Below are 26,327 nucleotides of genomic sequence, written 5' to 3'. Positions count from 1 at the left end.
CTTCCCATTAGAATTATTTACCTACGTTATTGGTCTAGAAGAAGAATTCATGTGTTCTGCACTATTGTGTTTCTCTCCGGTTTCATAACTGTAAATATACAAGAAATAGTTTGTGATGTCTGTATTAATATTAGACTGGTCTTTTTTTATTCACAGTCCTTGGAGTATTTGCAAAGAAGGTAATACAGAAGAGAACACAGTTTGGTCCTTACGTTGGTCAACTGTCTACAAAACTGACCCGCTATGATGAGAGCAGGCTAGTCCTGCAGGTAAAAATCCAGTGACTTACTATGAAGTGCATATGTGTCTTTAACAGTTCACATGTATTTATGTATTTCAACCAGTTAGTTTGCCATCTTATCTAGTTAATTAATTGTATTTCTGATTTGTATGTATGAATGTAGATCACATTATTCGACAGACAGCATAACCTGAAGTACCAAAATGTTCCTGTATATTGTGTTTTCTAGAAGTTTTCTTTCCTGCTTACTAGTTTTGCCACTTCTGGGGTGATTTACTTGTCAAACAGCTCTTGATAAACTTTTCATAGAGCACAGCTACTGAAAGTCTTGAAGGGTAGTATTGTCTTTCCAGATAAAACAAAAGGATTTATGCTTAACACCATGCCACCGAGAGGGTTAAGTTTGTGCACTAAGTTAGCAGTAGTGGTGGAAATGTGTGCTAAGGCACCTTCTTAGTAGGGAGGAGCAGTGCAGGGATGGGGAAACACGTCTTAATGATGTGATTATATACAAACTTCGACACACAGTGCACTAACTCAGTTTATTTAGTCAGACTATTACTTAGGGCTGGTACCATCCCTTGCTGCATGTGCAGATACTGAGCATCTCATCTGGACCGTGACGCTATTGTTTGTACTTTATCCAGCACAAATAGTGACCTCTCAGGACTAGCCTAGCTTAGACATATCTACATGCACATCCTTTCCCACGGGAATTCCTTGGGAGTGATAGTTTATCATAATCCTCTACGCCCCGGTCTTTGCATTGTGCTGCAGGGGGTCATGCCTAGGCACACCTCTCTGTCATACAGTAAGTCCGTGGTCAAGCCACAGCATCCATCAGGACTTCCTGACAGGTCACAGTTCTTCTAGAGCCTGCATCTCATATCAGGCCCACTCAGCCCCCAGGAGAGAGGGACAAGCAGCAGCTGTCCTGTGACATGCTTTATGTCTTCATTTGAGCTTTCTCCAAAAGCTTGGGACTAGAAAATGCTGTGTGGTGTGGAGGAAGGCATAGGTACAGATACTTCTGTAATTTTGTTTGAGAGCAGAAGTAATAGCTTCAGTAATTGCTGTAAACTTCATTTGCTCATGGAAGTAATGTGAATGGCCTGCCAGGAAAGTAACACTGTCCTTCTGTAGGATTTTCATGGCACGTTGACACCAGAGAAGATTTGTTCTTCTCCGTAACTAAATTTCTTCCATCTTTTTATGAGACACTTTCGTTCTTACAGAGGCAGAAAACATGCTTCTCTAACAAGCTTGTGAGCACGGATGAGCTAAGCACCCAGTTCCTTCCTCTTCACCAAGCCATTGTAAACCACACCCTGTCCTCTTATCAGTCAGACCCGTTTGCTTAAAAGTGTGAGACACAGCTCTGGCTGATGAATGGGCTGTTTCTGCAGAAGAGGAGACTTAGAGTCCCAGGTTTCCTACATTACAGCAGTAGCTGCCTTGACTTCTCTCTAGCAGCATTCTGAGTATGTGACCAAACTTGTCCAACAGGCAGGTGTTTTCATTACAAACATGACAAAGTTAGATAAAAATAGTTCCCAGAAGCAATGGAAATGCAGCTTTTCTTTTCAATGAAGTGCTCAGTTATGTGGTTAGTAGACCAGATACCTGCTGTGCTGATACCTGTTGTGCAGCTTCAACTGTCCGTGTTTGAGACTAGGTTGCAGAAAAGCAACCACATAGAGGTCAGGAGCGTTTCCCTCGTAGAAGCATTCTCTTGGAAGGGAATCTAGGAAGAATGAAGTAAAGCAAAAAGAAAGAGATCTTTCTGGCACAATTGTTCATTTGTATTTACTTTTGCATTGTTAAGGGGAAAAAGAGAAGACTGTTAAAATGTCATTATATTGTTTGTTACCTCTCTGGACTTATTACACAAGTTACACCATTGTTCCATGCAAAATGTAGTGTTAATACAGTACTGAAGTTTGAGATTATCAAGTACTCAGGAAGTACATTAAGGCATAAAGCTTATCTTTCTACCTGCCTGCACTTAGTTCTTATATTATCTTTATATAACATAAAAATGTTGAAATATAAACTGGAAATACATACAATGGCCTACAGTTATTTTAGTAGCTGGGTGCATTGCACGGATTCGTTCTTAACTTTCTTTTGCACTTGGTATTCTTTAGGAGTGATCTGTTTCAAAACAACCACTATTTCAAAGGACATACCACCACCAAGACAGGGTAAATAACTTGACAGCCATGATTCCAACTTAAGGAAAACTAATGTGCCTTGGTTTTATCATGTTCTTTCTCCTGTCCTCCCTCTTTGTTTCAGGTATTGAAAGATGGAGGGAAGTACTTTCTGGACACTCCCAATGAAGACTGTGGAAACTGGATGATGTTTGTCCGGCTAGCCCGGAACCAAGAAGAGCAGACCCTTGTGGCTTATCAGCACTGTGGAGAAGTCTACTTCACAACTGTTAAGGTAGTTAAACCCACATTGCTTTACTCATCATCCAAATGGAAATTTATAGGCAAAGGTTCTGAAAGGCTAACCCTTTTACAGATGAAAGATTGATTATATTCTGCCAACTGGGTCTTTATTACATACCACCTTTTATATCACTTAATCCGTATAAAGCAGTGGGTTTTCCCATAAAAGGTGGTGTGTACTTGCTGTTGTGGGTAGTGAAGAAACTGAGCAGGGGGAGACAGAAGTATCATTCATGATGGAGGTGTTTAAACGTGAATGTTGTAAAGGTCTTTAGTTCCAGACAGGTACACGGTGAGATTATCTAGCATTGTTACATTCAACCGTACTTCATCCTGGAAAGAACAAACACATTCCTTTCCTTTATTACATTTTTGGACACATGTTGTATTCTGAGTACATTACCAGGTGCTCAAGAACAGAGTGCTATGTAGAATCTTTATGTACTATTTTCCATGCTCATTAAATCTGAAGATTTAACTGCAGAACTTACAATACTGCAATGTTGTCATGAAATGATCAGTTTATGTTAGAGACTCTGGATTGCATCTTGGTCTGAGGAGAGAGAGCAAAGTATTCTGTATTTATAAATCATACTAGAACATACAGTCTTGTTTTTTGATGTTTTGGCCACTTTCTCAGGCAAAGTTTGTTTTAATCAGAACTTACTTTTTGTACACTTAGGAAACTGAAGTCTCTATGTTGAACATCCATTGTTTTCCTTTTTTGTTGTTAAATTAATGCTTGTATATCATTGTGAGCAACATTAAAAGTAATAAAAAGAAAGAATGTTAGTCAAAAGAAGTTACTGTGGGATTAAAATCAAGCATTTCAGTTTAATTTCCAAGACTGGCACACATTTCTTGGGATAGTAGTGTTTTGTGTCTCCACCTGCACAGTGAGAAGAATATTTACCACACAGGATGGTGTGAGAATAAGTTAACAGTGATAACATTTTACACTTCCAAAGTATTTTATAATAGTGTGAAGTATAATTGCTTTTGGATTAATATTAAAACAATTATTTTTAAAAAAGAAAATCAATGTAAAACAGCATATGCTAATTTGAGACATCGTTTAGGCTGTGTTTGAGTTTCTGATGCAATCCATACCATTTGAGATTTCAGTTTGATTTGACAGTGCATACTCTGTTTGTAGAACTGATAGGATTAATAATACTATATTTGGGAAGCATGAACAAATGCTTTTCTGAGAAGTTGTAGTTATGAACTGGTAACTTACAATTTCCAGTATAATTTAAATACTACTGAACCAGCTCTTTGCTGACTTCAGCAGAACTCTGCTCATTGTCATCAATGGAGAGTTGCATCCCATGTACTGACATGAAGAGTATCTTACAATGAGGAATGTGTCTTGGAACCTTTACTGTGCTGTGTATCATAGGGAGTTGTTTTGGTTTTATTTCTCTTAAATTCCAGTATCATTCGTGGTACTGTGTCATCCTGCAGATTTTGTCCTGGTCAGCAGAAGTGATAGCCTTTTGCTACGCTTAGGCACACCCTGCTGGTCACAGGATGAGGCTGCCTTAGGGCTGGTTATAAAGACATTTTTTCAAGATATTTTGAATAAAGTCTGCTAAGTTAGGAGCAGAAGGATTGGCTCCTCTTCCCACTTTTTACAGAGAGGTGGGATCTTGGTGACATGAAATTGAAGCTACAAAAGCATACATGTAAGTGGCATACTAACAGCACCATTAGCAGACTTGCTGACCTAAGAACTGCAGTCCCTAGAAATAAGTGCTTTAAAAAAAAAATAGAATTGTGAGGAAGTAAAAATCAACCACGGTTGCTGTTTGTCTGATCACAGAAGAGTTTTGTGTGGGTGCTGCAATAGCTTTCTCTTACTGTCACAGGTGAAACAGAGTAAATGACAATTTGTAGTGGCTTTGGATACTGGTGGTTAATCTCAGTTTTACTGAGATCAGAGCTTTTGCCTTACTTGACTATTTCACACACTGATGGACTTGCTCTCCCTCTGCAGTCACACTGATTAGGTCTCAGCTTCCCACAGAAGAGATTGCCGCTGGTCCAGGAATGTCAGGCAGAAAGTCATGACAGTATCGTGCTGTGCAGCTGTTTGTGGATACCAGTCTGGGCTGTCACTGGCCAAGGTTCCAGGGCATCCCCAGGCATTTGTCTCTGTGGAGCTTCCCCAGGCTTGGTTTTCTCCACCTAAATAGACTGTATGCAGGAGCACAATGCATGATCGGCCTCCTAGTTGGTGGTTCTGCCTCATGTCCTTTATTTAGTGGAGAATTCAGCACATACCATTTCAGTTTAGGCCAGGTGTTACCAAAACGTACAACCAACCCATACTGGCTGTAGTTAGCAAGCAGGTTTGTGCTTGAGAGTTCAGAAGTTTGATTTTCAACATTATACACATAATTATCTGTCACCTGTCAGCATTCACAGTCTAAGTTGTCTTTCACATACCATGCTTATCCAACACCAATGTTATAAAATAAGTGCATTTTAAGATGTCACATTTTGTGGAATAAGACTCAGCTGCTCTTCTTCCAGGCTAGTTTGTTCTTTTCAGTGACACAAGTTTAGCTTAGTTAAAATAAAACTACAAGTACAGTTGCAACAATGTTGGGTTTTATTATAGATGAAGAAAATTGTGTACGGGGCCAGGGAGTCGTATAAATCATGACCCCAAAGTTAGTTTTCTCCTTTGATTTTGAATAACTAATAGATCTTTAGCCAGTAAGTGTAATCACTCCTCTCTTTTTCTATTTGCTGCATTATTGACTGAATGTATTTGTCTGAGGAGGTCATAGTCCAGTCCAAGGAAAGATTTGGGCAGACATGACTGGGTGGGAGACTGCAGATTATGGGCTCCCTTAGTCCTGTGTGGGAAGGCTTCAGTGGAAGCAAGGCAGAGGTATAATAAAGCACATGCATAGTGAGCCTAACACGTTAAAGCCAGCGCATGAAAACGCGCAAATTTGACTTGTGGTACACACATTGCTCAACTCTGCACCTGTGCTCAGTGAGTGCAACTTATCCAGGAGGCATCCAAGCCATTGTGCATTCACGATGTGTTTTTCCTTTGCCTGTACCCTATAGTTAAGTGTTGTGTCCAGTGGGCTTCGAGACATCAACAAACGGGCATGGGATATTGCTTGGAAAGACTGCTGTATGGCTGGACATCACAGACAAATACATCTCACTGAGCAAAGCTCATGAAAGCTGAGGGCACCCCTCCTGCTATTGCCGCCCCCGCCCCCCCCCCCCCCCCCCCCCCGCCCCAATCTCTCTACATATGCATTTCTGCTTTTAGAAACTGTGAAAGTGTCAAACTCCAGTGGATAGTAATGCTCAGAAAGTGTTTGAATCTTGAACCTAAGTTACCAGTAATTTAAGCAGATTCAAAGAATGCAACTTCAGTAAGAACACTAAATTGCACACCTCTGCCCCTCCAATCTTCAGTATTATTTGGTATAGAAAAATTGCCAGAATTAAAGATGTGCTGTTTTCTTCCATTCACAGCCAATTGAACCCCACACAGAATTGAAAGTATGGTATGCTGCCGATTATGCCAAATTTATGGAAGCTTCTGCAGTCTTCATTAAAGAAGAATCTGATGTCTGTCCTTTGCCCCCAGTAGCAGTAAGTACCTCTAATCTGCATTCAAGCCATCACCAGACATAGTGAATTACAGTTTATTTACCTGCTTTCTCCATTTATGTAACTCTGGTAATGCTGGGATAGACCATAGAGTAGTTGGCTAATGCAAAGCTAAGAGCAATTTTAACAAACAGCTACTCAGAGAAAGGCTGCTTTTCTCCTGTGTTTGTAATCCAGTGGTGCTATTAGATGTAGCTAGGAGTAAGTGGCACCAGTGGGATGTGTTGCAAAGACTTAAGATTGGCATTAATTTGTAGATAACCAAGCTGTCCAGCCTTAGACTTCTTTCACCAATTCCCCTTTGTTGTGCTCTGACTGGATGGTCAGATGATGCACTGATTATTTGAGTCTTTCCTGTGCAATAACCCTTCTCTTCTAATACCAATACCTTCCCCTCTGTATGATGGTGGGAATCCTTAAAATGAGAGGAAAGGTTTAAGTGTTGAAAATGTGGCTGTGAAGATTGATACCTAAGATAGAAGGAAATGTTAAACAGGAAATACAAATGAACCAGGAATTCAGAGGTGCTCTGAAATAACCCCATTGCTGCTTTTGTGTATGAGGCCTTCAGAAAGAAGGTGTGGGAGAGCCACAGCATCAGACATGAAGAGAGAGGAGTGCTCCATCTGTAAATAAAGACAGAGTGGACATAGCCTCACCATGCTCTCCAGAGCAAGCTAGCCCAAGAGCAAAGGAAAGTATGGACAGTCTACTTATGTAAAATATAGAGACAGCTAAGGAAGTACATGGTCATGTATTAACTGGAAGTACATTTCATCAGTTACTGGGATTTTTTTGTAATTGTTTTTCACTGGAATTTTTAGAATGTCAATATTTAGAGTGAATTCAATTGAATGCAGTAGACCTCTTACTTCCACAGAAATAATACTTCCAAATAATGCATTGCTTGCCAAAAGAAAATGCTTTAGTGCCTCTAAGTCAGGATAGGCTTGAGATCCTCCAACCTAAGGTGTTTCTTTGAGTTTAAGAAAGTCTAATGCCAAATGCCAAGCTAAGTGAGGAAGTCTCTCCTGGAGGCATTGACCATTGCTGTCTGGTAAAGCATTGAGTCAGCCCAAAACATAGGGAAATCTTGTATGGCTAGACTACATTTGTGTGCAGAAACCCACCCATTTTTTTGTATGGTTGCAAGAGCAGATAAATTATGTCAGCCTAAGGATAAAGTACAATTTGCAACTGCTTTTATGAGTAATTCCATAAAAGGAACAAATGTAGAGACTTTGAAATTCAGTAAGCACAGATAAACAAAGGTGAAGGACTCAGGACTGTTACAGTAAATGCTAAACAAAAACATGGAAATGGGTATTTGGTCAACTATTTTTTTTCTCTTCGAGATTATAGACTCCTAAAGAGAATCCATTTCCAGTTGAACAGCTGTGTGGTAGTACATTGAAGTAAATATTGCCAAGGACAAGAACAGGTCTTGGGAAAGACCAAGAGAAGGTGTAGGGTCAGTGAGAAGAATACAACCTTTTCTTAGAATGGCTAATAAGACCAAACTGTTTCTGTTCTCATTGCAGAAAGAGCCTGTAGACCCTTGGATATGCTCCAGCTGTAGAAGCAGTTTTGCAACTTTTGCTCTGCTGGAATCTCACCAGTGTATCCATAAAGACCGAGTCCTTACCACCAGGTTCAGACCACCAAATAAATTGGGACCCGTAAAAGCAAAAAGCAAACTCAAAGGGAAACTGAGAGGAGCAGCATTAGGCAAAAGCATTGCTCAGTGCTTTGGGACCCTTTCCTGTTCCTCTGCTGCAAAGCTTAGCTGTGCCAGCTCAGGAAGCACGTGTGATCCTCTTGTGAGGTTTATACCTAAATGGAGAAACAGCCGGTCTTCACTGTTGAAGGGAAGAGAAGTGAAGCAGCCAGACAGTTACCCTTGCCGACTCTGTGGGAAGATATTTGATTCCGTTGACAAGCTCACAGTCCACACTTACGCGCACAAAGGGGAGCGCCCCTACAAGTGTTCACAGCACGGATGCGCAAAAGCCTTCATTTCCAAATATAAACTGCTCAGGTACAGCTCTGAAGGCACTTCTTTTCTGGTGGGTGTGTGGAAAAAACAAGGACATCTTTTTCTTTTGGGATGTCCTAGTGACAGTTAATCCCCAAGTTCCATTTTTTATTATTCCTGTTTTGATAGAATTGGAGAAAACTAGTCTCCCTCAATTGCAGTGGCTATTCAAAAAGATTATGTTGAGCAGTTTTAACCTACTCTATGCTTTATGATTAACAACTTCCCCCCACAAAAAAAGTCAGGCTTTTACTAATAATCTGACAACTTGTGAAAATGCCTTCCTTCAAGAGTGCCAAGTCTTGAAGCTGCAAAAGCAAATGTACTAGAGTAAATGTAAACACAATAACTTTTTTTTCTTTTTGTCTTAGGCACTCAGCCACCCATTCTCCACAGAAATCTCACCAGTGTGGCTACTGTGAAAAGACCTTTCACAGGAAAGACCATCTAAAGAATCACCTTCAGACTCATGACCCTAACAAGATGGCCTTCAAATGTGAAGAGTGTGGCAAGAAGTACAACACCAAGCTAGGCTATAAGAGACACTTGGCTCTTCATGCAGCCACCAGCGGGGACCTTACCTGTAGGGTATGTGCCCAGGAGTTTGGTGGTACTGAAGTTTTGTTGGAACACCTCAAAAGCCATGCAGGGAAACCAACTGGCAATACGAAGGAAAAGAAACATAAGTGTGACCACTGTGAGCGTCACTTCTATACCCGTAAAGATGTGAGGCGCCACATGGTAGTTCACACAGGCTGCAAAGACTTTCTATGCCAGTTTTGTGCCCAAAGGTTTGGGCGGAAGGACCACTTGACTCGCCATACTAGGAAGACTCATCCACAAGAACTGCTGAAGAGCAGGTTGCAGAATGGTGACTCAGTGGGTCTCCTTGACCAGCTTTTTCCATTGAGAGTGAAGGAAGATGCCAGCATACTGTCCCCTTTTCCTGAAAGGGTCTCTGGGCAGAATGGGATTTTGAATAGTTCAGAATCAGAGGAATACAACCGTTCACATCTTCATTCCCAGCCAAGCTTACAAACTGCTCTTCCTCTTGAACCTTCTCCTCATTTGCAAAGGATGGGCTGCACAGACAGCCTTCCAGCTGTCCATCCCACACCATGCTCAACAGCCATTCCTGCCAGCGTGAACCTTCATCAGCCTAATAAATATGACCTTAGTTCTACCTCATTTGCAGCAGGATGCCTTAAGAATCTACCAATAAAAGTGGATGTTAAAGGTTACAACGTGCATCTTCTTGAGGACCTGCCGTTACCAGAACCTCAATCTCTCCATAAAATCAGTCTCGAAGAGGCTTCCTCAGGGCCTGTAGGGGATACTAACAAGTACCCGGTGCACAAGGAGACAGAGGCAGCAGCTGAAACTGCGAGCCTGCCTTTCATGGATCTCACTCATGTGATGAGTTTCTGGCAGCTTCCACCAGGTGACAACCAGAACACTACTGGGGACATCACAATGGCATTTGGTCCAGAGGAACCATCACACAGGCTGAATGGCCTCGGCCAACAGCAAGGCCTTCAGCTAGCAACTGGTGGGATGGCTGTAAACCAGCTGCATCATCTTCCCCGCTCCTTTCCATCCACTACAAACTCTGTAACATTGCCTCATTTTCACCATGCCTTCAAATAACTCTCACCGTGTTTGGGGTTTTTCTCCTTCTTTTTTTAAGACTGTGCTTCTTTCTTAGATCTCTTAGGATGGGGTGGTTTTGGTTTGATTTGGGTTTTAAAAAAAAACTGCCCCAAAATGTTTTCAAAGCACGTTATGAACATGGTAGTTAAATTCATGATGTTAATAAACAAGAAGGTCTATTTTTCATACTACTATTAGCTTTTTAACATATGACAGTAGCAGAACTAACATATTTCCCTCAACATCTTCTATATTTTTGTTCCTTACCTTTCATGCAAACCACTGAATAAATATCTTCAGTGATAGCAAAGCATCATAACAGACACAATAAAACTATGGCTGCTGCAGTAGGGGAAATAGGGTTAGGGTGAATGGGAAGAAAGGGGAAATCACAGAAAAATAATTTTAATGAGCCATAAATCACAGAAAATTTATACACGTGGCAAACGTAGCAAACGATTTATCAACATCACATAGATTTCTGTTAAGCACTTAATTACTGAACTTTATGAATTTTTAATTTAAATCAGAATCATTCCAAGAATAAATCCTACTTTCTTGTTTCACTTTTTTTTTAAATGAAGATGATCACTATTGTGATTACATTTAACTAGATTTTGTTTTCTGAAGCGCACTTCCGATGTATGCATCTCCTGCATGTTTTTCCTAGGGCTGGAAATAACTACCACTTCTGCGTGACTGTGTAAGAACTGATGTACACGTGTAGTTCTTAGAATGGGAAATGAATTGTCTCAAAGTTTAGAGCAAAGCATTAATTTTCACTTATAGCTGGATCTGGCACAGTATCAGGCACTGGTCTCTAGTAAAGCACTTAAGCATTTGCTTAAATGTAAGCATATGTTATCCCATTGGGTCAACAGCTTGATTGAAAAAATAATACTTCCTACCTAAGGGGCCTTTATTGATCTTTTGTTGATAAAAATGGCCTTTATTTAATCTGGGAAATGATTATTAATTGTAGCCATCTGAAATGGGGATTCCTTCATGGAAAGCCAGCCATGGCACAGGGGAGCCCACGACCAAGCAGGACCTCTGTGGGGCCAGGGGCAGGTCCACGCATAGAAGGGTTGTGGTTGTGAGCTGAATATGAGTAAATTGTCAAACCCCTAGAGCTACTTTTCCATTAAATCCAAAGAGAGTTAATAGTACCTAATGATCATTACAAATACAGCATGAAGCAAGTGTGTTCTCGCCCATTAATCACAGAAAGATTTCCAGACAGCTTCAAATAAAAAATATTTTCTAAACAATTGCTGTTATGCTTTTAATGAACTACGCTGACATTGTATAACTACAGTGATCTGAATATTCTTACAAGTTTATCAGTACTTGGATTAAGGAAAGCTTGTATTATTGCAGTTCATGCGAGAATATGTTCTTCAGATGCGCTGTTGAGGGGTATTTTTGTTATGAAAATTTTTGGCATAAGGCAAACCAGAAGGAAATTATTTAAGATCATTCTTGTAATGACAGCAGCAGGAGGAAGAGCAGGTGCTGCAGAATCATGCCCAGTTAGCAGTTATTTAAACTACAAGCTCCAGAATAGGGAAAAGGTTGCAAACAATGTTATAAGCACATTCTACAGCTAGGCTCATATTTTCATCCGGACTTGGAAAGGTGTGTGTATATTCACTTACTGTATTGTTTTTCTTCTTCATGCAAATTGTATTCACTTGGCTTCATCCAAGTTTATGTACTTGTTAAAAAAAAAAAAAAATACAAGTTTTGTAGCACTGTTAACAGATCTTTTGTCATTTTGGTTTGTGCTTCTATAAGAGGTGTAACAAATTACTGAAATACTTGTCTTTGAATTAAAACATGACGTTAAGAAGAAAACGTTACACAAACACTGAGCTAGACTGGTGCCCGTGTTCTTCCAGCTGCTCGACTGTAGTAGGGTGCCTGAGCTCTGAGCTGCCAACAGAGGTGCTGCTGCCTGACCTCAGCCTCTTCCAACATGTAACTACGGGTTAAAGACTAAGTCTCATTCAAGTAAAAAGAAAATAACCACTTCTGATACTAAAATGCTTAAAAAGCCCACAATGATGGTGTCTACAAGTAAAACACAGAAGCAAACCTTAAATTTGCAATACTGCAGCTTTAACCCTTCAGTCCATTCAGATTTCTCCAGATTCTTGGTATCATAAATGTAGAAGCTGATGATGTCCCAGCAGAAAGGAAGGCAAATTATTTCAAAAGGTTATGTTTGCAGAAAAATTGTTTTGCTTTAAAATTCTCACAATGCAGGAGATACCCCAGAGTCATCTAATACTTAAAGTAGGGCTGGACTTCCTCATAGCTTTTGTTGGGGGGACTCCTGTGAGTGTTTTTGAGAGGCCATCAGTAGCTGAAGCTCAAGAACGCATTGCTTCTGGGCAACCAAATTCCTTGGGCTCAGTAGGCCTGTCTGGTGTGGGCCTGAATGTCGCATTGCTGAAAGAGCAATAGCTTGCTTTTGGTGGGGGTAAGGTCACAGGTGAAGCAGTGCTAAAGGAGAGGTATGGAGACAGCACCAAGTCCTCACCAGCTCTCCCTGGGCTTACCTGTGGTGTCTGAGGATGGGGCTGCAGCGAGACTTCAGGCAGTGCCAGCTGATGAGGCAGCAAGAGCTGCAGGACATGTCTGGTGGCACTGCCTTTGGCTCATGCAGGGCTGCGACAGCACCTGTGTGGGGACAGGCAGCCCCACGCAGACCGGGGTTATGGTGGAAGAAGGCAGCAGCCCAACCAGTGGCCTGTCCTCCCTCCTCTCTGGCACAGCCCATTCCTCCTCCAAATGCAAGGGCAGAGAGCTGGCATGGCGTAGCAGCTAAGAGAACAAGAAGATCTGACCCTGTGGGAGATCTTAGGCTATTTTACTTCACATCCTAATAGAGATAAGAACACTTTTTTATCTGAACTCCGCTTGAAAAATCTGTAGAAGCAGAGCAATATGTGGTAGCTGAACAACAGAATTACTATAATCGAATGATACTGTAAAACAGCAAAACTTAGTAAACATGGTCTCATACAAAAAATGTACTCCTTTTATAAAAAAAAAAAAAAAAATCATGTAAACCTCCTGAAATAATGTTAAGGAGCTAAAATTATACTACATAGAACAAAAGACCCTGCATCCTTTATGTAAACACAAGTATTTCTAGGGCTCAGTTCCTATGCCCTATCAGAAACCATGTTAATTTTTTCAGTTTTATTTACCAACTGTTCCTGTTGGGAGCCTCCATTTTCTTAACCAATGAGTTGCTGTTAATTCCAAAGAGTTTTCCACAGCCAGTCTGAAATAGGATTGTATTTCCATGTACTCTAGTGATTGATTAATTTCCTGCTAGCAGAATTTTTAGCTACTGTTCTTCAATACACCGTTCCTGCCCCTATAATTATATTTTCTGTAAAATACTGGAAAATGAGCTGTGAAATCAAACACTTCTACACACAGACAGAAAATAATAGGGGAACGATAACAAATACAGTAAAACTTGCTCTAACTTTTGACTATTTATTTGGTTGTAGAAGAAAGCAACTGTGATAGCATTGCACAGAATAGTTTGCTATGTGGATTGTTTTTTTTTCCCCCTCTTCTTCCCGGATTGAAAAATAGGCTAAGTAGCACTGCTTTTATATATTTGGGCTCATTTCATGCCCAGTGTTTCTAAGAGTCTAGCTCTAGGACTGACACTTGCTTCAGTGTCATCCTTTCTGTATTTAATCACTATTAGCTAGAGCCTAAGTAGAGTTTAATTAAACTCTGTAAAGTCTGGTATTTATTATTGCTGTGTCCAACTACTTTTCATCTTCATTTACTTTATAAACATTTAATAGGCAAGAAAATTCCTTACGGATTTCAATTGAAAGCCTTATTGGAAATTGTTGGACTAAAAAAACCCAACATGTTGCAGCTTTGAAAGTTTATGCAAGGTGATCTAAGGCTGGTAATAGATCAGGTGGCCAAAAAATAAAAAGGTCTATGCCTCCACAGCATTTCTGTCTTATCAATCAATTTCTAAAAGCAATTGAAGTTTTTAATGCAAGAATGATATTTGGTTTTAGTTAGTTGGACTTGATGTGCTTTGAAGCTGATGCACAGCATACATGGCCATTTATCACTTCCTGATCACTATCATTTATCATTTATTGCTTACTGGAAGATTCTATTAAATGTATACCTGAAATTCCAAAATGTTCATTTGTCTTGTTCAGTACATCAAAGCAAAGCATTAGGGGGAAAAAAGAACCCAAAAAACCAAAAAACCCACATGGTACTGGCTCTTTCTATCTTTTGTTAAAAACATTGAATGAACCACTGGTAATATCCATCCCCTTGTAGGCAACAATTTAATTAAATTTTGACAACTGATACAAATAATCTCACAACTTTAAAAGGGACAGCATAGTAAGCTTTGTAGCCTAGGGGGGGGGAAAAAAAGGACAGTGAACTTCAGTTTGCTTATTTTATTGAATGTGGTAGCTGTAGCCCTCTAGGTGGAAGTGGTGCTGGAAAATTGTGTTGTTTAAGATCTTCCATAATGCATCAGAAGAAAACCTTAAAACATCCTTGCCGACCAAGCCACTCTATCTTCTGTTACGCATTGGTGGTCTGAAAGCAGCGACAAGCCATATACTTGTTTGTATAGACAAAGCTTCTGTATTTTACTCCCATTTTATCTAAGAAGATTTAACCTCCATCCCTGGGAAGGTGATGGAGTAGCTCATCCTGGAAACCATTTCCAGGCACATTAAGGTTGAGAACATTCATTTGCACCACTGAAAGACAGTTTCTCATGTCTGCTTTCTCAGGTAAAAAGCACTGTTGGGTAGCACTAAAACTGATCTCTCACTAGCCCAAAGCGCTCTGTAAAGCGCCTGGCAAAGCTCAAGTTTTACAGAACATGCAGCAGCAGTTGCCAACAGCCCAGCACCTATAAGCTCACGGCAGCCAGTTGCTTCCACAGTTCCTAGGGACATACAGGACGCTGCCCTGTATTTCGGACGCTAGTGTGGATGTCTGCCCTGGGGACCTGCTGGAGACACTGGCTGTCCCAGGCCTCTGTAAACTGGCTGCAGCTACAACCTCGGCAATACCTGGGCTCACCAGCATCCCTGGGGAAAGAGGTGTCTCCTCCCCATGCCTGTCAAGGTCCAAGTTTCAGAGTTTAGAGGCTAAACCTTGAGAATGGTGATGGTATCAATAAATACCCGTTGGTGGTCTGCAAGGCCCTGCATGATAACCATAAGAATTCCTACACTGTTAACATAGTCACAGGTAATCCGGGGAGTGGAGAACACCAGATGAGACCACTGGGTACTGTCAAACAGTTTTTCCTGTAGCTGGCAAAGTCAAGGAGGTAGGTAGAGTTGATGATGGCACCGTGGACTGAACACTCCCATGCCCATTGCAGTCTTCCCCACAGCTGAAGTTACTTAGCCACTGACCAGCAGCAATCAAGGACAGCAGAACTCCACATAAGAAGGACCCTGCAAAGACTTTGAGTGTGGGTCTCTGCAACAGACTCTTTTGTACACGTTACTGTTCATCCCACACTCTAAGCACTTTTACAATTGATCTCCCAGGCTCAAAATACCTTGCCAGTTCCAGGGAATCCATCACGGCCACATTCCCTGCCAGGATCTCGTATTTTGCAGTCGTGTGCATCTCACAGGGATGCAAGATGCCAATCACCTGAGCCATCCCCTTGCACAACGGCACCACAACCACCTTAAGCAGGGGCTGGAAGGCCACCTTGCTGCTCTGACATGGCTCTGCATAGCCCGAGATGGGAGCAACACTGACTGCATGGCCTGAAGAGCAGAAGCACCAAACATCATGGTCTGGGAAAGTAAACATTGAGGACAAGGAAGAACCTCCACACTGTCATCTCGACATAGTGATTATTGAAACGGATGCTGGCATCTTCCTCATATGGACAATGGAAGCACATTGTGAGAGCACAAGACCTGCTAGAGAGGTTTGCATTATCAAGCAGCAAAACCTCTCAGGATGCTTGTTACATCAGAACACAGGTCATGGCAGAACACAGTCACGGCCTACTTGAGATGGAACTGCTCCAAACCAAAGAACATTTAACACCAAAATGAATGTTCTCAGCAGCCTATACTAGGGACAGGAGGAGCTCTGCAAAAGTTTTCTGTGCAATTGCTTCAATTAATACAAAGAAGTTCATACTGCAAACACCGCAACAGGATATCATATATACACAAAAGCAAATGAGGTCCTTTTATGTTACAATGATGAAACAAAAAAAATTTCTAACCCAAACTCTCCTAAAAATTTTTTTCCAGTAGACACACCCAAAGATTTTCTGGTTTTCTGCAGTGTTCTTGGAGAGGTCTCTGCAGATCGTTATTTAAAAAATTATTGGCCATAAAAAATTATAACCTACATAAATTCAACATAAAACTCAGAAATGTATCAAAGATATTGATACAAAGAGCAGTATGCATTATCATTCACAGGTTATACTACAAATAACCATTAAAATAACTTTATAAAACATCTTCCAAACACAGACTGAGTACGGGTCACGATTAGTGGTAGCAATGGGTACTAGCAAACATTATATGGCATCTTGCTTAGAGAGAACTGTTTTTGGGATGTTGTGGTGTTAATTTCAAGGCTGAATCTACAAGGGGAAAGTCATATGGAACAAACAAGGTACAAAGCTTGATTCTTCATCTAAATGGACTTAAGAAAAGATAAAGAAGATAGAATAAATCTTAAAACCAAAGGTTAAAGGTAATGGAGTCCTTTATGGGACCAAAGGAACCTCACACCCAGACTCCATATTTTAGGTCTGTATAGATACTTCTGTTTGAGGACCTCTGAAAAGGGTAAAAGTCATCCCTCCTGAGGACCCATATGAAAACGTCTGTGTATACACTCGGCACAACAGATCAGGATAATGACTTGGAAAGCCATTCAATATCAACAACTTCCACTTGAAAATTTTTGACCCTTCTCATTTCTCACAAGTGTTGTATGGAAATGAGTTTAGGATTTCATCTCAAGGCCTGGACTTGTAAAAAAAAAAATACTTTAAAAAACTGGATTCCAAAGCCTAGGATCTGCTTTAAAAATGCTGACCCCCCACCTCAAATACATCAGAGTTTGTTATATGAAACATATAAATATGGTTAAATGAACTCTTTACCTGGCCTAGGTTCATCTGTGTTGGCACCATCTTGTACTCTCTTCTGAAGTGATAACACAGCAGTTTTTAAGGTTGGGGGGGGGGGGGGGGGGGGGGGGGGGCGAGTTCCTTACTCTAATAAAAGAAGATGCACAATTCACACTTGTTGTGGTTTAGCCCCTGCCGGGGTCTGAGACCACGCGGCCGCTGCCCCTCCCCCACAAAGGGAGTGAAATACAAAGCCCCAAGACTGAAATAAGGAAAGGTTTAATACAACAATGCAATAGCAACACAACAAACAACAACAATAACAATAACAGTAATAGTGATAGCAATGAACAGAGCAAAATAGCTACCAAATACAGCAGTTTGAAGCACGATGTACAAAACCACGAGTGCACCGCGCTCCCGCGCCAGGAAAAATGTGACCTGCCAGGATGTGACGTCGGCATGGTATCTGAATAACCCGGCTAGAGCTCCCCCCCACTGCTGGGGAAACTTAACCCTATCCTGGTTAAACCAGGACAACACTCAATTCTAGCAGGGAGCTTACAGAGGCTGGTGAAAACTCTCCAAATTGCTGTTGAAGCAGTGCTAGGAAGGAACAGGAAAAAGGTACATCCCCTCCCACTTGGAAGTCATTCTTCCTGCCCAAAACAAGTATAAGAGTAATAAGATTTTTCAAATATCTTTAAAAAACAAAAGAAAACCAGCACTCTCCTAAAGGAATTGTTTAATTTTTTTTTTCTATAATAAAATAGGAGCTCACTTCAAGACACTGCCAATTAGCTCTACTTTTCTGATTCCCCAAAGGAGCTTAGCCTTTTTGTCTAGCGACCAGGGAATAAATCAGCAATACATTTGCAGGGAACAGCAAACCTGCTAGCAGCAGGGACCCCTAATGAACAGGAAGAGCTTTCTCTATGTATTGCAAAAGCTGCCATGTTTCTGCTTCCCTACAGCTGTTACCCTGGAATCCAGTCGCAGAAGAGTCTGAAGAAATTGTCGTCCAACTTTTTCGTACTACCGTATTCTGTCACTTTTTATATCAGAGAAAGGGTTCCAGTTCTGGGGAACTCCTAGCTGATATTCAGCATGTATCTTGTCTTAAGAGTTTACCAACTTCCTCAGAATCTTAAGTTTTATATTAATATAGCTCTTTACTCACCATAAACTACAGTTTGGCAAATCTGGCCCCAGGACAACATAAGTGTGACTGCGTGCACTTACCAAAGCCTGTCTGGTGCTCTTCACAGCAAAGACACAGCAGGCAGCTTGTTCTTCACAAAACTTCATGTGCCTCTGTGCTGCAGCCTCATTAAATCTTCGTGAGCAGTGTGGACACTGAACATAGTCTGACCATAAGAAAGGAACAACTTGTGTCACAGTTTATACACTACAGGAGAAGAATTGCTCTGCTTTACTGGAATACTCAAGATACGGTTCAAAACCTGGCTCTATCAGCAGGTGATCATGGTGAGTTCCCATCAGCTCCCAAAGTACAAACTTAGGAGAACTACAAAAACCTCCTCTGGAAAAGCATTTGGGATCCTAAAATACTATTAACCCAGCAACAGTAATTGCTTTCAGAAATAAATCCAGGGGATTAATAAAAGCAGATTTTATTATCTTTGTCCTATTCCTACCCCCAACCTCACAATCAACAAATCTGCATAAAAAGCATTATTTAAAATTCCGAGAGTAGTCAAAACCTATGATTCTAAGAATACTTTTGGTCATTCAGATCCCTATTTGGCAAAACACTGCTGAAGAAGCTGTGCCCTGCCAGATGAGGCACATCCAAGAGCCAGGTTTCTGGGTGTGAAGAAGCATTGTGAAGACCACACAGCAGTGCTTCCTGGAGTCATTTTTGATAGAGTTACAATCCCGCTTCTGCTAAAAGTTATTCAGCGACATTTACCACTGGTGCAGTTCTACTCGTTTCAATGACTGGTCAGTGTTCATGGTCAATGCAGTCATGCTCAGCCCTCACACTGCCCTTGCCATCCTCAGACCCTTCCTCCCTGCCCAGTGCCTTTTACAAAAGCAGCCCAAGTGTCCTTATCCTAATATTACAGATACAGCATATTTACAAATCATTTCTCTCAGTAACAGCACAGAAAAGGTGGCCCAAGCAGCCACCAAAACCCAGCTCCAGACCAGCAGTGTGGGCAAAATGGTTCTGAATGCAGGGGAGCGGAGGACGAGACAGGGCAGATGCCTGGATTTGTGGGGCTAGCAGTGGGACCTGGCACTTCAGGGGAGAACGGGGAGCTTTGGGCTCTATTTGGAGGAGGAATGTCTCTCCCCTCCCCACAATCCATGTGCTTTCTCTCCAGTCCTGTAGTATAGAATATACATCCTGATTAGGACTCTCAGCAATCTGTCTTTCCTAAAAGGCAGTTCTCTAATTCCTTTCTCCACAACTACCTCTGCTGTTGTACAACTCTGTTTCCTCCAAGAGGGAGGAGGAAAGGGAAGGGTCTGCTCCTAGAGTCAGTGGAGTCAGACAAGAAATAGCAGAATCATTAAAGAATTCAGCAGTGGAAATGCAGAGAGGAGCTTCACCTCAGCCAAGGAAGGAAGATGTGGTCTGCTGCTTATGCTGCATTGCTGTCATCTAGAAGAGGAGAAAGGCTGAAATCATGGCAGCTGGTTCTGCTATCAGTCACTAATTCCTGCTCTGGAAGTGAGCCCAGAGAGTCCCCCACTTCCCCCTCCCGCCCTCTGCCTTCCTAATGCAGGTGGGACTCCACTGAGACCCTTTCCAAGATTGCTCCCACATTTCATAAATCACATATCATGAGAAATATTGGCTGTATGTGCATCTTTTTGGATCCGTAACTTCTAACACAGCAAGCTCTGTGCAGAGGCCACACCTGGTATTAGTAGTAAACCAGACCTGTCTTTTTCTAAATGACTTCCCTGTCTGCGCAGTTGGGTGGGGAAGGGGACAGCGGAAAAGCCACCACATGGGAGTGTGGAAGTCTGTGTGCACTACAGTTGTTTTGAATGGTGAGGGGATGTATTTCACCCTCTGTTACACTAGAACACAAGCATCCTGACTCTTCTTCCAAAGCGTTGTCTAACATCAGACCCCAACCTTGCTGCCTTTAAACTTAAAAGATACAGTTAGCCTTCTCTTCCTCCCCACCACCTCTGCATTGCACTCCTACTTAATTTAGTGAAGAAATACAGCTAAAACTAGAGAGTATGGAGGGAATTAATGTTCACGTTGTGTTGTGCCAGAGGGTGCAAAACTGAAGTCCAGCTGTGGATAATAAGAGGTCATTGCTTTACCAAAGATTAGTACAAGAACACTGGTAAGATAAAGTAGACCACAAACCTGGATTGATGTTTGATGGGGGAGGAGGTGGAAGAGGGCAGCCCTCCTTCAGAGCTTTTTGACCTACTTGGCTGATCGAATAGTATTAATAAAATCCTCATGGTGCTGGCTCCAGTTAGATTTCTTCCCTGGCTGTTTCTGTAACGGAAATAAAGGAAGACCAAAACTATATTTCCCCCTTGCAGGGGACAGGGGGAAATCTTAGAGTTCTCCCTTTCTGAGAAAAAGGAAAAATATTACAAACAAGAGAAATTTGATTTTTTGAAAGGCATAGGAAAGATGATTTTGCCCTTTGCTAAATAGAAAAAACACTATGACCAACACCTTCCATTCTCCTCCACTTGTCAGATTCTTCTTCTTGCTTTAAACCTTTGTGCACTTCTGTTTCTTTCCATAACTGATTTTAAAGGACATTTTACAATGGCAGTCTGCATGGATACCAAATCAGCAGTGATTTGGCATCTCTGGGTAAAATTATATACATTCATGTCCATGTGTATTCCCCTCCTCTTCAGCAACACATGAAAAAAAACTTGTTCCAATAAGAGATTAAGTCTCTTTCCCTCCTGTAAATAAGTTCAATTCAAATACATTTTTAAACCCTTGAGTTCAATAGCAGTGAATCTCTGTAGCTTTATCTGTGGAAGATTTGGAGCTACTGACAGCTCTTAGGTTCAACCTGGGGCATTCATGCACCAACCATCTTGGATCACAGTCTCTTTCAGATTTAATTGAAGAGGAAACTGTCAGAGACTTGTGTAGTCTTTAAAATACATACATGAACACTTCCTAGAAGAGCAGAGATGCTTATGCGCCCAGAGTAGTCACAGCACCTACTGGTTTGGATTCTGAATGGAGAAATATTCTCAAACACTAGCAGCACAGGGAGGGGGAGGAAAGAATTTGGCACTGAGTCAAACACATATGTGAGACTCATCCACAACATCCAGGCTTTGTCCTCAGAGGAAGCAATACCGTTACTGAATGAAAGACTTCATATGGAGGTAACACACATGCTTCAATTTTAACTACACCTTTTGCAGGTGCTGCCTCTTCACAGTGGTGACTCCTCTTCCGTGCAGTCTCTGTTTCAAAGAGAACTTGCACTTCTTGTTGAAGACTTTTCTGCATATTGGATCATGTCTCAGCTGGGATGCAAAGACAAACAGTTGTTTATGGGTTGAAGTCATGCTTTGTTAATGATGCTTCCTTACTCAGGCTTTAAAATTACTACTCCCAGAAGCAGGGAGCTAAAGCAGTATTTATTTCAGGTTCAATTTAACTCCTGCAGGAGTTCCACAAAACTTTAAAAATGCTGTCCAAGTACAGCTGCAGTTCAACACAAATAAGAAATAGAAACCATTTCTAGTTTGTTCTGCTCAGGGATATGCTGGAGGCCAGCGCAAATAATGACTTGCAGAAAAGAACAGACTGAGTCTGTGAACAGGAACAGTCCCATTGGACTACTCCCCCCTTCACTTGTTTTTCTTTCTTCCTTGGTTAAGAGGGAGAACAGACTGATCCTGTTCAAGGGGCTGATATTTACATTATTAGTTCTTTGAGTTGATAAGTATTCCAGACCAGGGGCTCCCCTGACAAGCAGCAGCACTGTCCATCCCATCAACACTGCTGAAACAGCAATAGTCCCAGGCTGAAAGGGAGCAGCTGCTTACCAGCACACATAACCTGACACCTCAGAAGGAAAACTAGGGATAACACCTGCAGCTGACAGCACAGGGAAATTTTAGGTAGATATCCAGTGCCAAATTTGTTGAAGAGCCACACCTCACAACAAAGGAGGTTTTAGCATTCAGAAGTGTCTCAGATTTTAGCATCAACCTCAATTTTCCGCAACAGGATGGTCAATCACCTTTGTGAGGAACACCATGAAAGTGAGGAACAAACTAGGTCCTCTCTCTTGTAACTGTGGATCACACCTATTTGAGCCCATCTGCAGCTGGTAAATGAAACACTCCATTCCTATCTTCCTTTGCTTACTCCCCATTTCCAGTTCTGTTATTCTTCTTGATCTTCTCATTAATTTCTCTATGCCATCCACTGTCTTCCCATAGGAGTTAAGCAGCTGCCTGAGCAAGGCATTTTGGTTACCGCTCAGCTGGGCCAAAAAGCACCCCATTCTACTACAACACACATTTCTAAATTCTTGTCTCCCTTTGAACATTTCTACTTATGTGCTTCAGGTCCTTACCTTCTGTTTCTAGACATTTTTGACAGCAAACTTGAGAGGAGGATTTCTCTGCTGGACCAAGATCGCAACAGATACCTGTGTCTTGCTCACCAAGGAGCATACCAATTCTGCATCATTGGGACAGAGAGGCATTACAGGACTTGTATCTCATGCTAGTCATAGTGACAAGAAACTTTCTGCCTCCCTCAGAACGTAGATAGCTGTCTTTTCAAATGATTTTGCTAGATTAAACCATCACATTCTTCATGCATCTGATCCGATACCACAGAACTACTAACACAGGGTAGTTCCACCTTCATCTTAGCACTCATAGTAGCTCCATCTTACAGTGTATTTTTCTTGTCTATTTTTTTTCTTGCTAAATCAGTTTTCAGTTCTATTGCAGAGCTGATCTGATCTACTACAGAGCCACAGAATCAAACTGAGGAGGAAAGGGATGCGTGCAGATCTCCCCCTTGCAGAAACACCCTGTAGTTGGGTTGTGCCAGGGCAAACAGTGCAGCCACCCATTCAGTTTGCAATCCAGGGATCAGTGAAGTAAAGGGGAACCTTTTCATTCACTTCAGCAGGCTTTGGAACAGAGCCTGGTGCCCGCATTATGCTGTCAAACGGACTACTTATCAGATGGTTTATTAGTCTATTTTTCCCAGGAAGCCTGAAATAAATTCTGCCTAGAAACCTGGAACACAAAAGGAAGCTTCAGGTTAGTAATTTATGTCTCACCAAGAAGAAATACGTTATTTTAAATGCAATATATGGTAAACACCTGATTTTGGACAAGCAGGTAAATTAAGATAATCTGCAGTCTTGCACTAAGTCACAATATTTCTGTGCATGTTCATTAATTATCTAATCAAGTTCACTAATGAAAGCAGTTATTAGATCATTTGGTCTTTTAAACACAAAAGAAGAGTTTTGTTTTACCAGAACATCTTGTGCAAAATGTCTTCCACAGATTGAACAAGGAACCATATCTTGACTTCGGGCAGCTGTGTAAAATTCAAACCATGCAAGTCTTGGTTATGCAGTACAGGATGGCTTGACTACAGCAGAGTCAGTGTTTGGACTGAACCCTTGCTGATACAGTATTACATTGGCAGAAAGGGGCATCTACAGTCATGTGCCAGGGCTCCCTCTGGCAGAACTACCTTATTTATCTTGTTGCTGTGAAGCACAAGCTCTCTTTACTATGAAGGACAGCTTTATGTTTTCCACATGACAGCTCAGGCATGTCTTTTCACAATGACATCACAGTTGGGCAAGGAGATGATGGAAGTACTCAGGTTCATCATGGCCTAAATTCAGAGAGGGGGGCTGGGAAGCAAGAGCAGACAGTCTGCACCCAGATTTATTCCACTTCGTTTGTAAGTCATCATGAGCTAGTTATGACCAGTAGTGGGTAAACCATCGCTACTCGAGAAAGTAGCAGGTGTCACCCTAAGTGTGACATGATCTTCATTCTTATGACAGAACATTTCCATGACGTGCTAAACAGCATTCTAAGACAATCTTACTTTGTAGATGTCAAAGTTGTGGGGATTTGTTTTTAAATCAGTAATTTTTTTATAGCCTTTCTGTCTCGAATAGCTGTCACATATTCTCGTTTCATAGCAGGGACATTACTTGTATTAAACAAAACCAGCTTTTAGGAAAACTTGAATAACAAAGAGCCTTTTTCATGAGACTTGTAACCTAGCAGGAAAGACTTCTCATTTAAGTGTTCCTTACCTGCTCTTGCTGAAACAAAAGAAATCCTTAGTCTTGCTGAGCAGATGTGCGACTGCTTTTGTTCCTTACCTCTTCCTTCAGATTTTATCTTACTCCAAGGCACAGAGTTAAGGTTACTACAGTGTTTCATCAATTACAAGTGTAGAGGAACAAAGCAATTCCATAACCTTTTTGACTCTTATTCTATTGCCTCTGTTGAAATGTCTTTCCACTTTTGCTCCCAAGCAACATCCTTCTGTGTGTCTGTGCTTAGTCCAGACTATACTCTTCCTTTCAAGCATCTTCCTTTGCCTCCCCCATCTCTTTTATTCTGTTCTCATTCCCTCAAGGTTTTGACTGATACAGCTTTTTTCTTTTTTTAAAAAGAATTAAAAAAGGTACAAGCACAGATCACAGAATCAGCAATGAGAAGTCAGGAAAAAGGACAATTTGCCACAGATTAGTTACTTCAGACACATACAACAGCAGATGAGTTAAGGACTAGTAAAGAACATGTGCATTGTCTTTAGTAAAAGATTTTCCTTTTCAGTAAATGACAAAATCACATTCCGCCCAAACCACTGAACAGCATCTGTTACTCACTTGTTCCATTTAACTCCTTTCCTGGTATCTGACTCATCTCAATAGAATGGTTTCTCAAATTTCCTCTTCTGCCTTGTTGTCAGGAGTCATGAGTACTAGGGGGTCAGCCTTCATTACTCAAAAGCTCACAATTCAAGTTACCACGCATCAGCAATTACATAAGTGACAATTATGACACAGGCAGAACCTGCTTAAGCCTGTGAACCATACGAAAACTAGTACAGATACCAGCTAAATGAAAACCCTGAAACTTGTTCTAATCTTAGACAATTTCTACCGATTTGGTTAACATAGGCTCTTGAAGAATCTTAGAAAACGAAGGCTTAATCCAGATCTGAATACTGTATCGGCACTTCTGTTTTCTGATCAGTGATCAAGAGACTTGTAGACTTAAATGCCCATTTCCTACTCCAAAACCACGTTACTTTATGCCTTCTTCCAATAAAAACCAGTACTTTGAATTGTTTCTGTACATTAAAAGGCCTCATCAGTCCTTCTGTTCGCTTGTCTCCATCTAGTATTCACAAAACTATTTATGGAATATTTAAGATGCTTTGAATTTAGTAGTAGTCAAGCCACTCTACTGATGTCTTGGTTACTGTGTTCCTTACCAGAAAAAAGGTCAACTTGACACCCAAAGGCGTGGTCAGTCTGTAAGTCCTAAAGACCAAAAGCCGAGGGTTTCTTATGAATGCAGAAGGATTCAGAAGGATTGACTACAAATCCTATTAATTTCTTTCACCTGTACGGACTGGTCACAATCAGAGTAATTCACAGGCACAGTAGAGACATTTAAGATCACACCAAGCCTAAAGATACTGGCCCTCTGCTCATCTTCAGAAAGTTTCTGCAACAACTGCAGGTCTTAAATTTGTTATTTCAGTGAAACCAAACTGAATGCAAGACCCAAAGAACAGTTATTTCTGGAAAATTAAGACAATGGCTATCTGCAACATACAGTATTTTTCTAAGTATCTGCTGTTTTGTTTGCCATACTACTTAGGCTGAGTACTTTCAGCAAAGCTGATTTCAGCAGCAACAGTAAGGGTCACTGACTACTGTAACCACAACACTTGTTGCAACAGATGCTATTTGCTAAAAAATGTAAAACTCAGGTTAGGTAACAGGGATGTCTAGCTACACAACAGCTTTTCAGACACCTGTTTACAAAAGATTATTCTACATCTTTCATAATAGTACCCAAACAATAAATTACCAACCTAGAAATGAACTACGGAGTGGGTGAAAACTCCTTGACTTACAAAAA

At 41.2% G+C, this 26,327-nt stretch overlaps 1 protein-coding gene across 4 annotated transcripts in view; it reads left to right on the top strand.

The window, feature by feature from the left end:
- Positions 1-11,791, top strand: part of PLAGL1 (PLAG1 like zinc finger 1) — a 48,699-nt gene extending 36,908 nt beyond the window's left edge. For 3 of the 4 annotated variants that reach the window (XM_074862727.1, XM_074862728.1, XM_074862730.1), the window contains 5 exons: positions 157-269; positions 2,540-2,689; positions 6,208-6,327; positions 7,887-8,383; positions 8,752-11,791. In XM_074862727.1, the coding sequence (XP_074718828.1) occupies positions 157-269; positions 2,540-2,689; positions 6,208-6,327; positions 7,887-8,383; positions 8,752-10,027 (2,156 nt within the window). In that variant the 3' untranslated portion in view covers positions 10,028-11,791. Of the gene's footprint in view, positions 1-156; positions 270-2,388; positions 2,446-2,539; positions 2,690-6,207; positions 6,328-7,886; positions 8,384-8,751 lie in introns of those variants that run through there. The other variant, XM_074862729.1, reaches the window with a different exon arrangement.
- The last annotated feature ends 14,536 nt before the right edge of the window (positions 11,792-26,327 follow it).

The sequence above is a fragment of the Strix uralensis genome, chromosome 3 (assembly GCF_047716275.1).
Source record: "Strix uralensis isolate ZFMK-TIS-50842 chromosome 3, bStrUra1, whole genome shotgun sequence".
Taxonomy (NCBI): Eukaryota; Metazoa; Chordata; class Aves; order Strigiformes; family Strigidae; genus Strix; species Strix uralensis.
Note: the sequence above shows the minus strand (reverse complement) of the source record. Positions and strands in the feature narration are given on the sequence as shown.